Source organism: Mucor mucedo (genome assembly GCF_025094135.1).
Source record: "Mucor mucedo strain NRRL 3635 chromosome Unknown EV154scaffold_141, whole genome shotgun sequence".
Lineage (NCBI taxonomy): Eukaryota > Fungi > Mucoromycota > Mucoromycetes > Mucorales > Mucoraceae > Mucor > Mucor mucedo.
Genome location: NW_026252425.1, coordinates 46,644 through 66,860, shown reverse-complemented (window position 1 = coordinate 66,860; position 20,217 = coordinate 46,644). Strand labels below are relative to the sequence as shown.

The 20,217-nt window shown below is 36.5% G+C and overlaps 3 protein-coding genes across 3 annotated transcripts; 2 read left to right on the top strand and 1 right to left on the bottom strand.

Moving 5' to 3' along the window:
- Positions 1 to 269: 269 nt before the first annotated feature.
- EV154DRAFT_525387 (uncharacterized protein) lies at positions 270 to 1,073 on the bottom strand (the record flags this gene model as incomplete). Its single annotated transcript, XM_051603272.1, has 1 exon — positions 270 to 1,073. A coding segment is annotated over exon 1 (762 nt), but the record flags the coding sequence as incomplete, so codon positions are not given.
- A 5,142-nt stretch (positions 1,074 to 6,215) lies between these two features.
- On the top strand, positions 6,216 to 7,553 carry EV154DRAFT_486312 (uncharacterized protein; the record flags this gene model as incomplete). Its single annotated transcript, XM_051598844.1, has 4 exons — positions 6,216 to 6,255; positions 6,428 to 6,567; positions 6,664 to 6,924; positions 7,440 to 7,553. 4 exons carry the CDS (start codon positions 6,216 to 6,218, stop codon positions 7,551 to 7,553), a joined length of 555 nt encoding a protein of 184 aa, XP_051452616.1.
- Positions 7,554 to 8,256: 703 nt separating this feature from the next.
- EV154DRAFT_486311 (uncharacterized protein) lies at positions 8,257 to 9,409 on the top strand (the record flags this gene model as incomplete). Its single annotated transcript, XM_051598843.1, has 2 exons — positions 8,257 to 8,751; positions 8,822 to 9,409. 2 exons carry the CDS (start codon positions 8,257 to 8,259, stop codon positions 9,407 to 9,409), a joined length of 1,083 nt encoding a protein of 360 aa, XP_051452615.1.
- Between the last annotated feature and the right edge of the window lie 10,808 nt (positions 9,410 to 20,217).

The window sequence follows — 20,217 nt, the reverse complement described above, 5'->3', positions numbered from 1 at the left end:
TGATGAGGTGGAGGTGATGCGGATGAATATGGAGGTGGAGGTGGTGCGGATGTATATCGAGGTGGGGGTGTTGCGCCTGTCGATGCTGGTGGTACTGCGGATGCTGATGTTGGTGTTGGTGTTGGTGGTTCGGTTGCTGGTGTTGAGGTTGGTGTTGGTGGTTCGGTTGCTGGTGTTGAGGTTGGTGGTGGTGCGGATGTAGGTGGAGGTGGTGCGGATGAGGGTGTTGATGGTGGTGCAGGTGCAGGTGCTGTTGATGATGATGGTACTGAAGATCCTTCAGTGGGGTATCGATCGGCCAAAGCTTTTTGGATCACAAGTTGATCGACTTCCGTAGGTGTCAAGTACGTAGTTTCGGGACCATCGGATCCAATGGCATCCATTAAATCAACGTCGTTTGATCTTCTATATGATCGAATGCCATTCTCCTCCATGTTGACGCTTTCGTAAATTACCTCAGGTTGGATGCTAGGATCATCCTGAGTGATCTTGGCAATTTCTTCATAGTATGGTATGTCTGGGACAGTTCCACCAACTCCTGTTTCTCTTGCTGCATTTCTGGCTCTGGTGAATCTGGCTTTCATGTCTTTCCACTTGCGTTGCATACTGAGATGCGTGACATTTGCTATAAAAGCCCTGACTGCATCGGTGTTTGCATATTCAGCCATCTTTTCTTTCAAGAGAGCTGCCGAATGAACCCAGATAAACTGTTTCAAGGCAGTATCTCCTCTTCTCAACAAGTGATTGTAGGTGCCTGCCATGATCTCAAGAAGGATACAAATTGCAACCTCAGGCCATACGTTGTATGGACGTGAAGGCCCATTGTCATCTTCGACATTAGCGTTGTTGTTCTCAGCTTGGGCATTGCTGTTGTTGACAGGAGTGGTGTTGTGCTGAACAGTAGGTTCAACAAACACAAAGGTGCCAGCGTGTCTGCCACGTCCGCGTCTACCTCCACGTCCATTTCCACGACCACGTCCGCGACCACGTACGTTGTTGGGTGTGTTGTTATTTGCTTCAGTGTTGTTCATAGTAAGGTAAGTGATAAAAAGTAGTAATAAAGTAAAAGGGAGGAAAAAAATAAAAATAAAAAAAATGTGGATTTAAAAACTTTTGTTATTTTATCATTTCCTTTTCAAGCGAATAATTTTGAATGTACCATGACTTTGATCAGATTTTTATTTCCACCCATATATGTATGTGTGTTATTTTGCCCATTTTTAGATCGCTTTTTCAAGCACTTCTTTTACTATTTTTGTAGAAAAACTGGGCAATTTATTTTCGGTTTCCGATCTTGAGAGCACCTACTCTTGCCGACCAATGGAGCGGACAATTAAGAAGTTCACCAACTTGATCAAGTCCACGCATCTTATAGGGGCAAATGCTTCGAACGTCCTTCGTCACCAGGCGAATTATAACACGATGGCGGTTAGATGTCTGCAGTCTATTCAATTCCCTGAATTTACGGATCGTCCAGACACCTACCGTTCGCATTCCTCTGGTGCCCAAGTCTGGTGTCCGTTTATTCCTCAGTCGTTGCTTGGATCAGATTCGGAAAAATATGCTTCGGTGTCCCGAGATCGAAGGTGATTGATGCATTGATATCACATTATGATCATAAGGTTGGGGATGAAATTCGGCAATTGACCTCGTCATCCATTGTGATTGCAAGTCGAGCTTGGAACGATGACTTGGTATTTTCTTCGATTATGGACATAACCTTGAAAAACTTAAAGACAAGAGCAAATAATATTGTCCTGTTTAAGACTCCCAAAAGTACTGGTCACAGGTAAGCAAAAGACATTTGACAAACTTTATTGGTACTTACAGCATAAAATTTAGATCTATTTCCATTTGGTTTGTCGGTGTGGTTCACTGATACTTTACACACAAGCAAGAAGGTGAAGAAACTTTTTTGGCTATCGTTGAAGTAATGAAGCAGCAGCAATTCGACGCTCACAATGTTGTCACAGTTGCTCGGAATTCCAGGGGTGACAGATACAAGAAGTACGCTGTTATTTCCATTACAGACTTTCTCCAAGTGGTTGGTCTTGTACGGTATTCCGATTCCGCTAACTTTTTCAAGATTGTTTGGCCGTACATTAAATATACTGACAAGGTTGTGGTGATCTGCTATATTGTTGCTACATTAAATAAACCTATATCTATGACATCAATACATTAAGAATGATTAAGGAATCAATTACCCAATATAGATAGTTAGTACTATCATATCACAAGGTTACAAAAACACAGTGACAAAGGCTTACTAAAGATATGGAAGTACAATGTGTCTAAGATGACAGTAATTCCAAGTGTAACATATTTACAAAATAAGTAGATAAAGGTAACAGGATACACACTGGGAAAATGATAACAACTTCAAAGATACACTAAAGATAGTGGTACAGCAGATAGTCTTTTTTATATAAATACTTGTTCATTTTATTTCATAATAAAGATAATCTTATAAAACAGTCTCAAATTACTTATATACTGCCTTATAATTTTACTTACCTCAAAACACAACAAAGGTTAATCATCTTCCTGCTGGTTCTTTAGCTGATTTGTAGGCTGGTCGTATCTTTCTCTGTTTTGCGTAGACAAGTTTTATTGTAATTAAACTTTCTTCAACAATTCATCTAATGGAGTGATTACTATTTTATTCAATCTGATGTGTTAATTGGCAATGCTTGTAAAAGAAAAAAATTTAAAACATAGCAAAGGAAAAGAAATAATTAAATAAAAAAATTATATTCCGATGGTTGCGTATTTTATCGACCATGTTGCGTCTTTCCGCAACGTGTCGCGGAATTCCACTACCGAGTCCGCGGTGTAGCAATAGTAGGCTTTAAGAGGATAGTTTTGCAGAAAAAAAGGTAGAAAAAAACAATAGGATCAATTGGAATTCTTGTCAGAGTTTATTGATGTTAAAGTTAACTAAAGATTTAAGAAGAGGAAAAATAAAGAGTATTTATAATAAATGGAATGGACGAGGCTGAGGATACTACTCTTAACAATATGAGTATGCTATCAATAACAATATCTATATTGGACAATTAGTGCTACGCATAGTCAATAGAGAAATAATAACAATAACATGTCTTAAGTTTGGACATTGGTGTTACGATACCGTGACACTTTAAAATAGTGACCGGCTTTAGCGAATTCCCTTTTTATGCCTGATCATGATTTAGCTATCATTTATCAGTGATGATGAGATATGAATTTATTATATGTACAATCTCTATGTGTGATTTAGCACACGGGGCTGTGATAGTGTTTACATTTTTTAGTGGATCTTATACTCAACTATGATTTTGATTGAATTATAGTTTGTGGTAAAGTGTACTGGTTTACACAGAAAAACTAAAACAAATTAAACCATAAATCCAGTGTGGTTTTATTCTAGGTTAAAAAGTTAAAACTACTCTAAAAGAAAAGTATCTCTCTAGAAACTTAACTATCTGTATTAATTGGAAGATATTAAATATTTATAATTGTGACAAGCTGTTACTGTGCTTATCATTGTTTTATGATTGAAAAACTAGATTTTGTGAATGTTATAAATAACTGAGGGTGTGTCTCAGTATAATTAAAATAGGTATATTTGGATCCCAAAACACTCTGTAGCGTAGCACATAGTATTCGATTTCTGTTTCCGTATTGTAAGATTTTGTCCTGTTCTCCGACCAATGTTTGTATAGGGATAAAGATATTTTACCGATTTTCTTTTTCCTTCCGCCAAATTGAATGGCTAAAACTAGTTTTCACAATGCGAAGTTCTTTGTTTAACTCTTTATTAATAAGCTGAATATGCTATCTAGAACATGGGGTTTTGATACAGTAGTCGCTCGATTTAAGGGTGTTCGATTTAAGGGTATTTTCTATTTAAGGGTGGATTTTTGAAAAACAACTTCCGTCCCCAGCATTAACACCACTAAACCACTATTCTATTCAAGGGTGAGATCCCAATTCCCCATACCCTTAAATCGAACGGGTTTTTACCATATTTGGGTTTTTTTTTTTTTTTTTTTTTTTTTTTTGGTGCCCAGTCGAAAAAAAAAATTTATCAGTAACAAATCATCATTTTTTAAAGTCATTTGTGACAAGAGAAATAATTTTTTTATTGGAAAAAGCGACGAATATCAGCTTGTTCTTTCAAATTTTCTATTTCAGCACGAGATTCAGCCAATCTCATTCTAACACGTCTATGGAACTGATTGTCCAAGTCATCCAAAGGCACATCCAAAGCCAGAATCGTCTCATAAGCTTCCCTCAACCGTTTTTTACAATCATTGATATCGACGTATATCTCCTGTTCAAAGTATCATAGGGATCTCCTCCTCTCCGTCCATCACGATCTCCTCATCATCGATGATAAACATCTCGTCAGAATCCAGATCCAGCTGACTGACATCAGTGATCTCGTTGTCTGAATTACCAGGAAGATCGGGCAACAAATGGTTGATCTCCTGGACAACGTTATCTTCCAGAGGCCAGGGGACAGTGGGTGGCAAAGCTAACGTGTCAGGGTTCTCTTTAAATCCCAAGATATTGGTATGCCTCCAACAATTCTTAATTGTCTCAGGTGTTACCTTTAACCAAGCATTGGCCAAGAAAAACATGGCTTGCACCTGATTCATGTTGTAAACATCCAAGTTATCTAACTGTTTGCTGGCGAACAAATCGAGACTTCTCATGTACTGTTGGGAGCGAAAGTAAGCCTTAAAGTTGGCAATAATTCCTAAATAAAGTGAAATAAAATTAGTACTTCGACTTAAAAAACAGTATCCTTGTTTATTTTGTCTACCTGCATCGAGAGCTTGCAACATACTCGTTGTGTTGGCAGGAAGAAACACCAACTTTATGTTCACCGGCTTGAACTTCAACTTATGCACTGAGGCATTGTCTAAAAGAAGAGCCACTTTTCTACCCTCTCTACCAAAAGCATTGTCCAGTTTTTTGACATAAGCCGAGAAGATCTCGGTAGTCATCCAAGCTTTAGGCGAGTGGTGGTACTCCACGTATCGACGGGTACCAATGGCTGTCATTGAAAGCATTTTCGGGTTTTTCTTGAAGCAACGAGGGCTTTTGAATTGCCCAATTACAATGGGATGGCCTTTGTACGTACCATCCGCATTGCAAAGTAGCCCCACAGTTACACGGGTCTTACTCTTCTTCAACCCACCAAGTGGTTGTGAGCAAATTGTTCTTCTTGGTGGTTGATTGTAGTACAATCCGGTCTCGTCGAAGTTCATAATATCAGCAAGAGGATAATTTGTCAATTCTTCCCGAATTTTTTTAAGCTGGTCTTGAATGCTTTGGGAATTGACATCCACAGAGGCACATTCACCATGAGTTGGTCTACATTTTAAACCGAGACGTTTGAAGACCTTGGAAAGCCATCCATCAGAGAAGGTAATATCATCAGTGATGGAGTACTTTGAACGAGCGATGCGCTTGACGTACTCGATGATACAGGCACGGTTTACTGGTATGCTGCAGTCATTCATATGATTCACGAATTTTTCCACTTCTTCGTCAAGTTGAGGATACTTGGGTAGCTTCAAACTCTTGCTATTCTTGATAACAACAATGTTAGAATACAACTGATCGGCATTGTTGAGGATGTTTGACACAGTTTGTTGTGAAAGAGGTTTTATTAAATCAAACTTTTTTTGTGCCCATTTTCCGAGCTCTATCTGATTGGTGTTTCCCATTCCAAACTGATCTAAAATTTCAATTTTTTGGGAAATTGTAAGACGTAAACGTGTGTTGCTCATATTGAATAAAATAAAGATATGCAAGGATTGACAAAGTGTATCCAAAGTTTTATTATATAAGATATTCAAAATTTAACAGCAGCTGGCACCTGGGGACTGTTTTCTAAAGAGTAGTCACGATTTTCGATATAAGGGTATTTTCTATTTAAGGGTGAGATTTCCGAAATTTCTGGTCACTCTTAAATCGAGCGACTACTGTAATAAACAAACAGTAATTAAGTTTCTTTCAATAGTGATATATTCAAGGAAGAATATACATGTTTTATTTATTCCATTGCACGTAATATACTGATTGAAAGTAAAAAGTACTTGTTAATTGTAAAAATGGACTATGCCATTGTGGATAATCCTGACTAAACGATTTTGATTGTGATTTTAATATTTAAAGAGTCACGGGCTGTTTAATTAGCTCTTCCATGTTATACCAAAATGTATGTCAGCATTCGGCATTACATAAAGCATTACGGAAGTAAACACAAATTTTTTTTTTATTGTAAATGCGAATATTCTTTGTTGCTTAGTTCATGTCATTCTATTTTAGCACATTTCTTGTACGCTATGGTCCTTGAAGTCATTTAATTTTGGAGGAAGTAAACGTATCAAATGTACATTACATTAACGTCTATTGCGACTAACTTTAGGTATAATTGACGTAATTAGCAGTTTCAAAACAAAGTACAGTACGTGTAACATTAAGATCGAAATTCTAACGAAGCAATTGAGAAAGTCTTGCAGACCTGTCTCACAAATCAGAAATTGTCAAAACAAAAAAACTATTCAAGTATCGATTTTAGAATTTATTTTTTATTTTCCCTCTTTTTCTACTTCTTTTCATTATTATAACGTGGCTGAAGATACTGCTAAGGATAACATGTAGACCACTGCATTGCCAGCTCGTCCCGGTTATGATCTGCTCACTAGGATGCTGTTCAATGATAACTACGTAAAGGATATTGTAGTCAAGGCCGTCATTGAGAAAGGTATCTGCGGAGATGCGCAGTATGTTGGCTCTGAAGAGAGGCACGATGGGAGGAGGAATGATGTCGTCTATTATCCTTTGGCAACACCTTCGGAAGAGCTTCGTTCTGTTATTATGGAAATCCAAATGAATGTCACGAAGGAGTTTGTTTCGTATGTGGTACAGACACACTAGCATGAAACAGCCATTATACGTAGCTCAAAACTGTCGGGCGCGCATTTTTTCGATTTTTAAAAGTTATGTTGATCGATGAGTTTTAGTGATAAAAATAAACCAAAAATACGGATAGATAGGGTAGACGTCAGACTATTGGAAACAATTGTAAACGCCCTGGTTACAAATTGATTGAAAGAGTTAAATTAAAAAAACGGTTAAAAGTGCCATTGTTGGTAGTGATACATTGTTAAGATGACAAATATAACCGGGTTTACTCAATTTGAATATGATGTATTGAAGAAAGCGCGCAAAACCAATTATTGGTCGATAAAGACGCGTTAAAAGATGACTGTTGTTAATACGGGTGGAATTTGAAAGGGAAGGTGGCGATATATTGTCGTGGGGAAAAAAAATTAATTTTTTAATCATTTTTGAACATTTTCATCATTCTTCTTTTTTTTGAATCTTTTTTTTGTCTATTTCTCTTTTTCTTTTAAATGTTTGCAATAAAAACAAAGCTAACCAAACTATTCAAGATGTTCGAGAGGCAGATCAAGGGGATGAAAGATAAAACAGAGGATAATACACGAGGATATACGCTTGTTGTCGGAAAGTATAATTTCAGATTATAAAGTCGTGATGTATGATTCAAAGTGAATATGCACCATGGACAAGTGGGCAAGAATATGTGCATTGAAATAAAAACAAATATAGACAGGATATCTTGGTGTGAATAGATGAAGAACAGCGTAGAGGGTATGGATGAAAAAAGAGTTGGTTGGCTAACGACGGCTCTTTCTGTGGAAAGACCGACTGTATATGTTTGGTGTGTTGCCTGATAGTCGGTGTTGATGTCTTTACCATTAGATGGAGTAGTCACGAACAGAGGATAAGCAACGACAAGGGGATGATGCGATTTGACTGAAATGAGAACCATCAAAGGTGCACTGACAGTAAGAGAGACACGATGTGATCACTAAATGAAAGTGTTGACAATAGTAGAACGACGTAAAGTACACCAGAGAGAATATACTTGTAGTAGCAGAAGTGCAGCAAAAAGGGAAGACAGTCAGGATACGATGCCTTCAGAGTATAATCGCTTACATTTTGTGGTAACAAAAGTAACAATGCAGAGAGGGAATAGTATGGAACGCAATAGAAATGAAGAAGAAATAACGTGTAAAAAAGAGAGTAGACTTATTTTGGTTTTTTGTTAATCTCCTTTTTGAAATTGTGGATGTGTGATTGGTGCGTTCTAGTGGATCTATATAATTTAGATGAAGATAAAAGTTGTCCGTTATCCTTTTCTTTTGTTTTTTTTTCCAACCAAGAATCATGGACTCAACTGATAAGCAAAACATTATCGATATTATGAATAAGGCCTTAGCGGTTAACCCTGGTCGTACTATAGACGACGTCCATAATATCATAGACCAAACAGGTCTTCAAATGGCACAAATTTGCCATTACATTGTTTACTTGGGTGCGAATACTAGTGTTGGCTTCGAGCGCAGCCCAAAGCCGATGCCGGTAAAAGACATGATTGACTCCAATCATTTTTTGGTGGACCCGGAATATCGTTCCGCGTACCTGAAGATATGGGGATTAGATAGCCAAACGGCTACTACCAGTATTACTTCTGGAGAGGTTCCAGCATTGACTGGTAAAGAATTTGGTGTTGCTGATCTTGAAGAGGATCATCATGATCAAGGACAGGATGTGATTGATCTTGTTGATTCTGATAGGGAAGGTAGTACAGAATCAATTATTATCATTGAGGATAACGAAGGAACAGCGGTGGATGTAGAGGATGTGATAGATGCTGTTTTGGTGGGAGAAAGACGGGAATGACCAGACGATTATTAAAAATAACTATGTCGGCGTTTTGACAATATTATAGAATAGGGCTAACGAGTTGGACCAACTCACCCACCGTATTGGTACAGGTGAAGCATTTGACCAATTGTTAGAATCAACAACCTTGAATGACTTTACTTTGGACTTGCGTCAAATGAAAAGAACAATTAGTACCAGGTCTCAATTGGGGTATTGTTTTAAAATCATTATCTGTCTGTATCATTACTTGCAGTTTACGGAATACCATGTATTCAAGGGATTCGATGAATGGGAGTCCATGGAGATCACAGTGCTTAATGATGCTGATCCAGTAGGTTTTATGGATTGTAGAACGCGTGGTGAGCGTGTGTTTCGTGTCTTTCAGTTGTTAAGAATGGCAGGTATTTTGGCTGTAGAAGTAATGACGGCCAAAGCATACTCCAGATACCACCGAAGTTTTGAAGAACAATTGGAGATGTTGATGAAACATCTGTTGGCGGTTCTCATGCGTGGATTAAGTCTTCCTGCGGTTAGCTGGATCTATCGAAATATCCAACAAAAACTTGTTGTTTTAAACGAAATACTTTCGGAGATAGATGTTGCGGGTAACATCAATGGGAAGATAATTTTGCAGACCTATAGTTTGATTTAAGACTCCTGTAGCTTTTTTTATTTTATCTTTTATATTTACACATTCTTTGGTTAATAAAATTATGTATTTCATCATTGTTGATTTACTTTATTCGAGTGTTGTAACCAATTGTTGCTACTCCTCGCCATAATCCCCGAGTCCGTCTCATACCAGATTCGCGTACTTGATTGTGATCATTCGGTAACTTTAATAAGCATACTCTAAAGTACCGGATGTGGACAATTATCGAGCGAGAGTTTCCGAAGTCCACCCTACATTTATTTGTCTACAATTGTAGACTACGCCTTGAAAATAAAATTGTATGTCGTTCCTTGTTGTATAGTATATTCTGTTAAGTTTCGCTTGTTTATTGGGGCTATATTTTGGTAACTCCAGTTTGTTATCCGTCTAAATCATAAAAATCTGAGAATTCCCGTCCGTTATCCGTCAAAATCCCATAAGTTTGCGTACTCTGGTCCGTTATCCCTCAAAATCCGTTGACATTAGGGTACTCCGGTCCGTTATCCCTGAAAATCCGTTGACTTTAAGGTACTCCGGTCCGTTATCCGTTATTATGCGATAATTCAGATAATTCTGGTCCATTATCCCTACAGATCCGATACTTAAGGGTTCCCTGATTACATTAAACTAATGACCAAAATACATTATAAGAAATTAGAAACGGTTCCGAAATGGTTCAAGCATTCTAAACTTGTATGGGGATTATCTGAGCTAATTGCACATATAAGCTAAGTCGCAAACCATATCAGAACATCCTTAAACGTACGCTGAATTTCAAAAACGGATATACAGTGACCTCAAAAGTATCGTAACCGTTTAAGGTTTTCGTATTTTGTGAAATGACATCACATACTGATTCACAGGGAGACTTTCCAAACATTTTTGTTTTTCAGTTTTTTGTTATTATTAAGTTATGGATCCGGTTAACAGCGCTTCATAGGAAATATATAAGATATTATCACTCTTATAAGATGTTAAACCCTTTTTTTCCTTAACCTTCACAGAAACATTTTTATTCAAAACATGTAACCCATTCTGAGTCCACCATATTTTTGTTTAGTCGAATGCTGCTCTAATGGTATCATTGCTTTGGAGACTGGTTCCAGTATTGGCGTATTTAACAGAGCTATAAACAAAACTAATCATGATAACTCGTTCAATTAGCGGGCCTGTGAGGAGTGGATCGAGGCAAGAGCAGAACAGAATAATTATTATGGGGAGGACGAAAGAAACAGACATTATATATCTATAAGTATTAATACATATAAAATGGATGAGAGTAGAAAACGTTTAATTGAAAGAAAAAAAATAGATAAGATCTTGAATACAGAAATGTGAACAAATAAACATGATTACAGTAACAGAGGAGTGTGTGGTGACCTAGCAAGGATATAGCCATATTAGAGCTAACAAAAGTTTATCCATGCTGATAACATTTGTGATATAAGCTTTACAATAAATGTCACAGTATGAACTATAAGGATGTTACATCACAAGTCTTACTTAGTACGTCTAAGAAATGTTTAAAATTTAGTTTAAAGCAAAGAGAGTTAAGAAGACTTAACATATATTGGAACAAGACTAAATTAGTCACTATGTAATAATTGTATACATTTATGGTTAATCTATCATAACTTCAAGATAGCACTAGAGATATGAACACAGAAGACAGTCTTTTATATAAATACTGGTACATTTCATTTATTATTAAAAGACAATCTTATAATCAGTCTCAAACTACTCCGATAGTCTTTTTATAATTTTACTTTTCCTTAAAACACAACATTTACTAAGCAGTACGATACATATTTAAAGCTGTGCATTCCAAGTATATATTCATATATTCGAAAGGGTAATCAGGAATTGACAAAGTAGTGGTAACACAATACAAACCCAAAAAGCCGACAATCGTACATTTCTGGAACATGGAAAGAAGTGAAATATACTTGAAATACGGATCCAGCAAAGGGAAAATTAATCGATGACGTATTCAAGATAATTCCTCACTATAAAACCAAGAAAATAACAATATCAACAAATATTATTTTCCTAACACACTTTTAAGTATCCTACATTCTACAGATAGCTAAAAAAACTATCTCTTACACTGCTATCAAAATTTATAGAAAAAAAAATTAATTTTGTCCGAAGCCGAAAGCTATTAGAAAAAATGCATTACAAGAAAAGGATAAAAAATATTTTTCAAAAGTCGAAAACAGTTTATAAAGATGTGGAAATATTTTTAAAAGTTTAAGACTCGTCTTTGCTGAGTATTTAAGTTGTTAAAAAAAGTATATCATATAAAGCCGATCCGATACAAGACAATCAGATATATGAACCCAAAAGATAATGGTGTCAACAGGCAAAATGGCAGACAGCAACGGTACCATTGTTTTTTTAAATATACTTGATATTTCTTTTCTCAAATCAGAAGTAATTGATTTGTAATAGTGCTCTTCACCAAATTAGCAGCCTTGTGTAAATGACTGAAAGACACCATCAGTCTTCGTTTCAACTTCTTATGAGCACCGTCAACTCTGGATGTATTGATGGTGCCAAGGTAAGGTGCTTATGGATCCCAGGGTTGGCAAAATGTTCTTTCAACGGCACCCATGTTGACTCACGATACGCAAACAGTGGGAAGTATCGTGCGTTCAACCCGCAATTATCTCTCAGGACACTCACGTTTCGCTCCCGTTCTTCTTCATTGAAACTGTTCATACAGCTATTCCATCTGACCATAAACGTATTCCAGTCAATATCTGTTTAAAACATATTTTTTGTATTTCGTCAACACGTTCTTGATGATATGCCAACGGCAGATAAGAATTATGCCGGATTCAAAAATTGTCTCTAAAGCACCTTTTAATGGCAAATCACGGTCAATAGCAATAATGCTAGTATCGAACTCCTCTAAATAGCACCAAAACCCACTTCATACGTAACGTTGAAACCGCCCATTTATAATTGGCTCGGGTTTCGTGTTTTAAAAAAACACCGCACACAAAAAATGTCTTATTGAAGCAATCCATGCGAACAACGTACAAGAATGCCATACCAAATTTGTTGGTTTTATAAGTGCAGTCCATCAAAAGCACTTGAGGAAAACGTTCAACCATTTCCAAGGAATGAGAGTGCGCAAAAAAAGGTTTTTGATGGTAACTCCTCATTCGAGTTGTACGCGTAAATAATTCCAGAGTCGGCTTCAGAGAACTGATTCAAGAGAGCTTTCAAAGGAGAGCGACAATCTAAATACTCTTCACGAATCTTCTGTCTGGCATTGTGAAGTGTAATAGGTCTAAAGTAATTACCAGGGACGTTTTAGCGAACGTAAATCAAAATATCTTGAGGTGAGCTATTAGCAATCGTCATATCCTTGATTACCTTCATGTGATTCTCTCCAATCGAGCATGCAGTGGAATGACCAGCGAGAAAATTAGCAGACTCATGATTATGTCCAGAATGGTTTAAGTGCAGGGTGAATTTTGCAGTATAAACACCCTGATCTTTTCCCCCACTGGAACCGACCACCCACTTGAAAGGGCATTCGTTGCGTCCTGTCTTCGAAAGTATTTTACCCGTGGACTTACTGCTGTTTTTTTCATTGCGATCGCACTTGAAATCCAAAGACTTAAGTCGACGATCGGGGTAGTAACGAGAACGGCCCAAAGAAACAAGGTAGCCGTTGTTCTTGCAGTGATCGATCACATTCTTTTCGAGAGTTTCGCAAGAGCTAAACTCAAGTTGAGATGGGGCAGAAGTAGACAAAACGACGAAGGTTTCGCCCTCGAGTTTTTCGTTGAGATCATTGTCGTGATCATCGTTAAAATCATCTACTTCGTAGACGCTTTCAAAATTTCTTCTGGTTCGAAAGGGAAGGGGCTCCTGCAAATCATCGTCAGAAGGGTAAGAGGTGTTTCCGTTTGATAAAGACATTAAAACAATAAAAGTTAAAACAAACGTAACGGGATTGGGATGAAAGTAAAAAGGTACAATTTATTAATGCTTTGACAGAGCAGTCCCGCCGAAATGTCAAAATATAAATGAAATCAAATACGCAGTTCTATAGGTCAAAAAAGACCAGAACAAATCGAGGGGGTAAAAATAAGAAAAGAAGGGGTGAAAATAACAATTCCCTTATCAGGTCAGAGATTCTGTGTGTGGTAATCTGCTATATTGTTGCTACATTAAATAAATCCATATCTATGACATCAATACATTAAGAATGATGATGGAATCAATTACCCAATATAGATAGTTAGTACTATCATATCACAAGGTTACAAGAACACAGTGACTAAGGCTTACTAAAGTTATGGAAGGACAATGTGTCTAAGATGACAGTAATTCCAAGTGTAACATATCTACAAAATAAGCAGTTAAAGCTAACAGGATATACACTGGGAAAATGATAACAACTTCAAAGATACACTAAAGATAGTGGCACAGCAGATAGTGATTTTTATATAAATACTTGTTCATTTTATTTCATAATAAAGTCAATCTTAAAAACAGGCTCATATTACTTATATACTGCGTTATAATTTTACTTTCCTATAAACACAACACTGTCTTCAAAACAATCGGTTTTCAGGTTAGAGAATCTGGTACCTAGTTCAAGATCTTTCTCATTGTCACTCACTCTCTCACTCTCTGTACTATGAATGTCGTCAACAAAAAAAAATGTTTTACTTTTGTTTTAAAAAAATTGATTGTCGAAGTCCCACAGTGTTTCGACACCGAAAGCTAGAACTGAAGGCACCCGTTGATTTTGGAATAACTCACGCAGGTTTAAACCTGCAAAAACATTTTATAGTCCGCAAGGACTGCTGCTCTTGGCCGTTGTAATTTGGATGGAGGGAACAAGTCCACCAACAACAAAGCGGTAAGACCTGCGTCCTCTACAATCGGAGCAATAAAGGCTCGAAGTTTCAACGCGAGTCGGATTGATTCTAACTCAGAACGTGTTGGGTTGGGTGAGTGAAGTACTACATTTTTGTTTGATAAAGATAGATAAGTTAAGGTGATTTTGAAAACATCATTCAGCAACTTACAAGCATGTTGGCCCACAGTGAGCACCCCATCATTCATTAAAAAAAGGATCAAAGCCAGAAGAAGGTTTCGAAACTGTGATGCGGCCATGTTTCCTTGTACGAAAAGAATCTCCCTTACGACCGTATTCAACTCCAACTGCCCTCTAGCAACACGAGCAAAGGGCAATCGAATGGCATTTGTGGTGGTGGCGATTGCGTGTAAAATATCACTAGGAAAAGGTCGAAAACGATCACCAACTAGAGAGAGAGACAACATTCGATGCAGGTTACATTTATCGAATAACCATTACCATGGTGACAAACTTACCTTCATACTGCCGGGCGAAAAAGTCAGGGGGAGGGGCCGCCACGAAGGGAGCCGCAGGTGAAGCCGCAGGGAAAGCCGCCACAACGCGAGCTGCAGAAAACGGCGTGGGAGTAGCCGCAGGAGGAGCCGTACCTTGAGCCACAGGAGAAGCCACAGGAGAAGCCGCAAGGGTAGCCGCAGGAGAAGCCCAAGGAGAAGCAGCCACAAAGGAAGCCGCAGGAGTAGCTGCTGGCAGAGGAGCAGGAGGAGCCGCAACAGAAGCCGCAGAAGAAGAAGCCATACACGCAGGGGCGGCAGAAGAAGAAAGCCGCAGAGCAACCCCGTACGAAATAGTGATCGATAAATGCACGAACGGCATCATACGTAAAAAAACGAGCCCTTTTTAATTGTTTTATTCTTGTCCGAAGAACGGTGATCTCATTGACTTATTTATGTTTTAGTGACATACACTTGGTGCATTAAACCAGTCTTCCCTATGCAGGCCCAGCATCACCAAAGATAGCAACCCGGGATGAAAATTGGAACTACATAAAGTTATATTGAATACTTCCGTGTCTTGCTAATAGTATATTTCTAGGGCAAAGTTGTTTGTTCGGTTTTATGATTTTTATGGGTCTGAAGTTAGATGAATAGAGTCTCATGTTAGACTCATGTTTTAGATATACGGTTACCAAGATGAAAGAATCCGGTTCGAAAGATAATCGACACTAATCTTTGAGAGCATGGACGGGTTTTTCTATATAAGATTATAGGAATTAATAAACAACTTCTAGTTGATGAGCGCTAAATTATCCGCATGGTAAACATTGGGGTGAAGGATGAGATTGTATCTTTCACTATTAGGAGCGTAATTATCTGGTTGATACCGGAATATTCGAATCGATGACCCTATTTTGGGGATCTTTATCAAATTTCGTAAGATAGTTAGCTTGTTATGATATCTCATTAATATACAATCGGCGAATGTCAAGAGCGAAAAGGCGGACAAAACAGACAGAAGAATATTTGCTTCCACAAACAGAGTTGTTCACCGAATGAAATTTGACATTTTTCCACGAAAATAGCCAAAGCTCGTACCAAAATGATATAATCAGTTTTGACGACATAACTAACAAGTTAATGGAATAAATTACCAAGAATCAAGAGATGCAGTGTATAAAATATATTATAATTAGGAGTAACTTCTAATTAACATGGTACTTTCATATTTTTTTGGATGGAAAATGGGAAGACCTGCTTAAATACTAGCGAGTACGGAGGAAGTTATTAAACGTATCGCCGATCGGTATGGTAAATAATTTTTTAGCCAAGAACCAGTACTGATAAATAATTTGAATAGTTTTAGCATGATAAACGAGATATCTCCACTGCATATGAGGTAAACATCAACGGAAATGACACCGTATGTACCTTTACAATTTTTTAAATACATAAAAAACCCGACAATATAACCAAATAATATTTTCTCGGACACTTCTAAAGGACTGACGCAATTTAGACAGGTTTAGGAAAAAATTGTAGGTTCATGGAGCAAGTATGAGAACAAAACACCAACTAATCGTCACCAGCCAAAAGATACTTTAGTAAAAGTATAATTCACATAAAGGCAAAAAAATATTTCTCGGAAGTCCCAAAAAATTTATAAAGACGTAGGAATAGTTTTAATTATATGCTAAGAGGCTGGGCAGTCTAATTAAATTGTAAAAAAATTCTCTACCATAAAGAAGGTAAGACACATTACATTCGGACATATAAGCCCGAAAATACTTGGGTCAACTACGCTAAACGTTTGACGGACACAGTAATAAGCCTTGTTGTAACAGTTCTAGCTTTATATCGAGTATTTATCTACGAAACATTACGAACAGAAAACAATTATTTATCAGAAAACAACAGAAATTAGCAAAAATGTCGATGTTCCAGAATACCTATTAATTATCCCATATGCTTAAACAAGTAGTACTTGTAACAGTTTCATAATTGACTAGCTCGTGTTGAAACAAAATATGAACACCAAACAGTCATTGTTTATGAAGTAAGTCTAAAATTGTTATAATAATAATTAAAAATCACGTACAAATCTTTGATTAACGATATCAAGTGTTAGGGGAATATCTGTGACGGTAGTAGTACTTGGTAGGGCAGCTTTAATTAAAATATAGAAATGAATCGGCAATGACACAAAGGGAGCAATGAATTTACTAAAAAGACGAATAGTCAGTAGTTGATGGAAATTTTTAACAACACAGCAAATTTTTGCAGATTTAAATACTTTTGTCTTTTTCCAAAGACTCTGTCAAATACATACCAGATAGGCAGAACATGAACTGACACAGTAATGAACCAAACACGCTATAAAATAAATAAAAAAAAAAGGACAATTAAACAAAAGCAGAAAAATATTTCCCAGAAGTTGAAAAAAAATTCTAAGGACCTGGGAAATAATTTTTTAGATCTAGAATAATTATCTTTGAGCGTAAAATCAATTAAAAAAAAGTAGAAAGGACGATAGTTTGTTTATATGTCAACTGGTGGTAATAAATGGCTAAAATGTAGCGATTTATTACGAATTTATTTCTAAGTAAATTGAAGTCACGTACAACATTAGCGGTAATAAGAAATCATCAAAAGGACAAGGCGATTATTTATACGCCAAAAATCTACTTAGAGTGTATTTATGGAATGACCACGCGTAAGAAAGTAATAACTCCCAAAGCATGAATAACAGCATGACTCTTTTTAACAATTTTTGGGCATATTTTAACCAAACACAAAGATCTTCGGATCAGCTTACAATAGCTACAGTAACGATGGACAGGAAACATAAAATATCTGACAGTTTATTTAAAGAACTTCTTAGTAGGTCGCTAGTGATAGAAATTTTTTTGCAGTGTCCCGCCCCTGTTTGTACGAAGTAGAAGAAAGATTGATCGACGACTGAGAAAAAAGTACCGACATGTCAAAAAAAACAAAACAATAGGTAAGTAATGACCCTTTGCAAAAAAACCAGAATGGAAGGCAGATTGAAATACTTTCAGATTAAGTTAAAAACTACGTACACCGCGAGCAAAATCAGTAGGTAATGAAATTAATCCGTATTGAACTAAATCTGTCCATGAGTAAGTAAAAAATGAAAATATCACAAGATATTGTTTTTAAGACACATTTAAAGGACCACAAAAACAGAAGTAATTAAAACAACATTTTATGCACTTCTCGCAAGAGTTTGAAAGCAAGAAACTAAAGTGTGGTATCAATCAGAAAGAGATTGCCAGAAGGAAAATATTTTATGGAAAGACAGAAAAGTCTTTCTTAGATGTTGAAAAGAACTTAAAAAGCTTATGAAAACATCGTAATACTCTAACTACGCCAAAACACGTCACCACAAGCTGTTTAAGCAACAAAAAAAGTCAATCAACAAAATAATCAAGTAAAGGACAAAATAATCAAGTAAAAACTATAAGGTCGTATATTCTCGTGCGAAATATAAGAAAAGATATGTGACCACAGAATTAAGGATCTGTTTAATCCTTGTAGCACATGATGGGGCAATGTCCTAGCAAATATAGTAAGGATTAAACAACATTAAAAAAAGTGCCAAACGTCCGAAGCCAATGTAACAATTAGTGGAAGATACATATTCTATCAAAGGATCTTGTTCATCAACGTTTTTGAAATAATTTCGGCGTACGCCAGAGAAGCATTATACCAAGTCCAACGAGTTTACAATCATCATACAATCGTCATAAAGTCTATATGGAGTAATTACTGAGAACGAGATAAGGTTTTTATCGGACGTATAAATGAAATGAGACATGCCGAAGAACGTCTGGTATTTCCAAGCGTCTTTTTATGTGGGATTTATTGTTATTCCATCAATATTCTCAAAGAATAGACAGATTGATTAAAGAGACGAAAAGGAACTAAAATTAGTTTGTTACGACCACATCCGAAAATGAAGGAGAAGCCGAATGGATTTAGATTACGATGGAGAGTATGTCAACTACACGCCATGTAAGAAAAACACTAATTGACGCATTGTGGGACTAAACACTTTATTGAAATCAAGAAAAAAAATATAATATCATAAAATAATAGTTTCTTAGTGACGTTTATATGATGGGACCTTGATAAATCGCTCTCCCATGACATGCTATTAATCTTCATAACTGTTAAGAACTAACCGTCTAAACATGGCGCACTGGCAGAAAGAAAGGAAAACAAAATAAATGTTTTACGTAAATATATACAAAAAAAAATATTAAAAGTCTGAATGAATTTATAACGTCATGGGAGCAGTGCAGATATATTCAGAATCGTTTACAATATGTAAACAAAAGGCCAGATAGGTCTTGTTATGAAATAATTCATACAAAAATGTTGAAGTCATAAAATTTTATCAAGCCTAAAAGATTGTACAGGTCACAATTAAGGAGAACTGTCATGCTACATATCATACATAGTTATGGATTTTAAAGAAAAACCCATATACGTTACTTGGAATGAAAATGGACAAGGACCAAAAAAATAAAATACCAGCAGAATATTGAGAGCGACATAAAATCTAAAAGCGTCAAGAAGCAAATACAATAACGTATGCAGGTCGATTAAGGTGACAAGAGAACCTAGTATTCAGGAAAAAGGTAATTACCAAGACGACGGACAATTCAATTTACCAAGTAACTAAGACAACAGGATATCTAAGGCGACCAGATATCTTGGACAACAATATGACGAAGATGATATGATATCTATGACAGCAAGACATACGGGATAACAACATATCCAAGACGACAATGTTACTAAGGTAACGAAATATCCAAGGCAACGATGTGGCTAAGGCAACGAAATCGCTCAGACAACATGATATCCACGACAAGCAGAAACATAAGACAACGAGAAAATATAGACATCCAGATATCTAACGCAACGACAAATCTAAGCAAATATTATATCTAAGACACAAGATACCTACGACAACGGATATCTACGACAATGGATATCTACGACAACGGATATCTACGACAACGGAAACCAACGAAAACAGAAATCTAACGCAACGAGGTAAATAGAACAACAAGATATCTATGACAACAACATCAATTAAAAGACAACAAGATATCCAGGATAACATAAGACTTAAGACAACAAGACAATAGTGTTTCCATGACAAAAAGTATCTTGAACAACCAAACAAGTATGGAAACTAAATAACTATGATAACAACATTTCTAAGAGAATAGGATATCTAAGACGACAGGATTTCTAAAATGACAATATACCTCAGAATACCTGTAACTCACACAAAATAATACCTTAGACAAACAAATTTTTATGACAACAACATCCCTATGACAACATATTACGGAGGCAACCAAATAGCTAAGACGACAAGTTATCTAAAACAACTGAATATGTAAGACAAGGAGATCGCCAAGACAACAGGA